Source organism: Buceros rhinoceros, unplaced genomic scaffold (genome assembly GCF_000710305.1).
Source record: "Buceros rhinoceros silvestris isolate BGI_N320 unplaced genomic scaffold, ASM71030v1 scaffold34149, whole genome shotgun sequence".
NCBI classification, from domain to species: Eukaryota; Metazoa; Chordata; class Aves; order Bucerotiformes; family Bucerotidae; genus Buceros; species Buceros rhinoceros.
Window position 1 is genome coordinate 2,550 of NW_010430306.1, and position 1,428 is coordinate 3,977.

The 1,428-nt window shown below is 61.1% G+C and overlaps 1 protein-coding gene across 1 annotated transcript in view; it reads right to left on the reverse strand.

Annotated features, from left to right (window-relative positions):
• STT3A (STT3A, subunit of the oligosaccharyltransferase complex (catalytic)) overlaps positions 1-1,304 on the reverse strand; it is a gene marked incomplete at its 5' end in the record, with an annotated part of 3,732 nt that extends 2,428 nt beyond the window's left edge. The window contains 4 exons of the mRNA XM_010142998.1: positions 17-197; positions 493-657; positions 755-861; positions 1,214-1,304. Of these exons, the coding sequence (XP_010141300.1) occupies positions 17-197; positions 493-657; positions 755-861; positions 1,214-1,304 (544 nt within the window). The remainder of the gene's footprint in view (positions 1-16; positions 198-492; positions 658-754; positions 862-1,213) is intronic.
• Between the last annotated feature and the right edge of the window lie 124 nt (positions 1,305-1,428).

A 1,428-nucleotide genomic window follows, 5' to 3' on the forward strand; every position in this document is an offset into this window, starting at 1 on the left:
GAGCTCCTCAAGCTACCTGTGAGCATCAGCACGGCCCCGATGGTGAGGAGGACAAAGCCAACGAGGGAAATGACGCTGCGGAAGAGGATCTCGAACTGCTGCGGGTTCAGCTTGCTGCGCAGGTAGTCGACGAAGGCGTGGATCTGGCACAGGCCGAAGACCCCCAGCGCGGCCATGTGCTCCGAGGAGAGGACGGGCTGCGGGCGGGGAGAGCGCGGTCACGTGTCAGGGAGAACGAGAGCTGCCATGGGCACTTCCTTCACCCCCCAAGTGATGATATTTTGACGAAAGGCGACTGATGAAGGTCATCAGTAGGTCTGAAGGTCATCCAGCACCTCCAAAACCCAACAGTCACACGGAACAGGTGCAACAGCAGCTTAATGTGGAGCCACCGCCCCCTTGGGACGTCAACGGCAAGAGAAACCAAGCGCCAACTGGCAACACGACCCGCGAAACGCCCATATTTGGGGCTGTGGATCATCCGGCGCCCACCTGGAAGCCCACGAAGGAGATCTGCATGGAGAGGATGGTGCCCAAGCAGTAAACGGTGCAGTAGGCGATGTAGATCCTGTGGGAGAAGCGGCCGGTCAGCATCAACACCAGAACGTGCAAGGGGATGAGGTTGATCAGAAAGACGTAACCGCCCCACGAGGAGACCTGCGGGGAGAGAAGACGTGTCCAGATCACCCTGCGTGCCGGGAGCCACCCCCGGAGCCGCCGGGGACACCTGGGCGCCAGGTGAGGGGCCGCTCACCATGTAGAAATAGGCCAGGGCGCACATGGCGGCCCAGTAGATGGAGCCGGTCTTGACAGCTTTGATCCACATGTAGTAGGTCAAGAGCATGCAGAAGATGGCGATGCCTGGGGAGAAGGACGCGGAGAGGTCAGAGCCAGCCCCCGCGGGACGGTACTGCCCCCGGGGCGCAGCAGAGCCTTCGAAGCATCGCTCTAAAATCCGTTTCTAGCTGGAAACGCCGTGGTGTTTGTGTCGTGCTGGAGGGAACGACTCGTGTGGCTCCTTCCGGACGTGGCCTCAACGAGGCTGTTGGCTCTGACGGACCCCAGGACAGAAAGACGAGCGTGGGGGAGCCCGTGGAGGTGACAAACTCCTCGTTTGCAAATCACAAGGCAGGTGAGAAACCCCCTGACCGGGCTGGTGGAGGGAACCGGTGGGGCTCGCTGGGAAAGGCCGGTTCCAGCATCGCCAGCTCACCTTCGTTATCGTAGGAGCCGGCGACGGAGCGAGAGATGTAACCGGGGACGACAGCAATCATGGCAGCGGCGGGCAGTCCCGCCCCGGCGTCCTGGGGAGAAAACACCAGGGTTTGGGGTTTTGGTTGCACCTCAAAGGAGTAAAAAGCGGCTGGTGGCATGAAGTTCTGGGTTTGAACTGACACAGTGTCACCCCTCCAGGCTGTCCCATCCCTG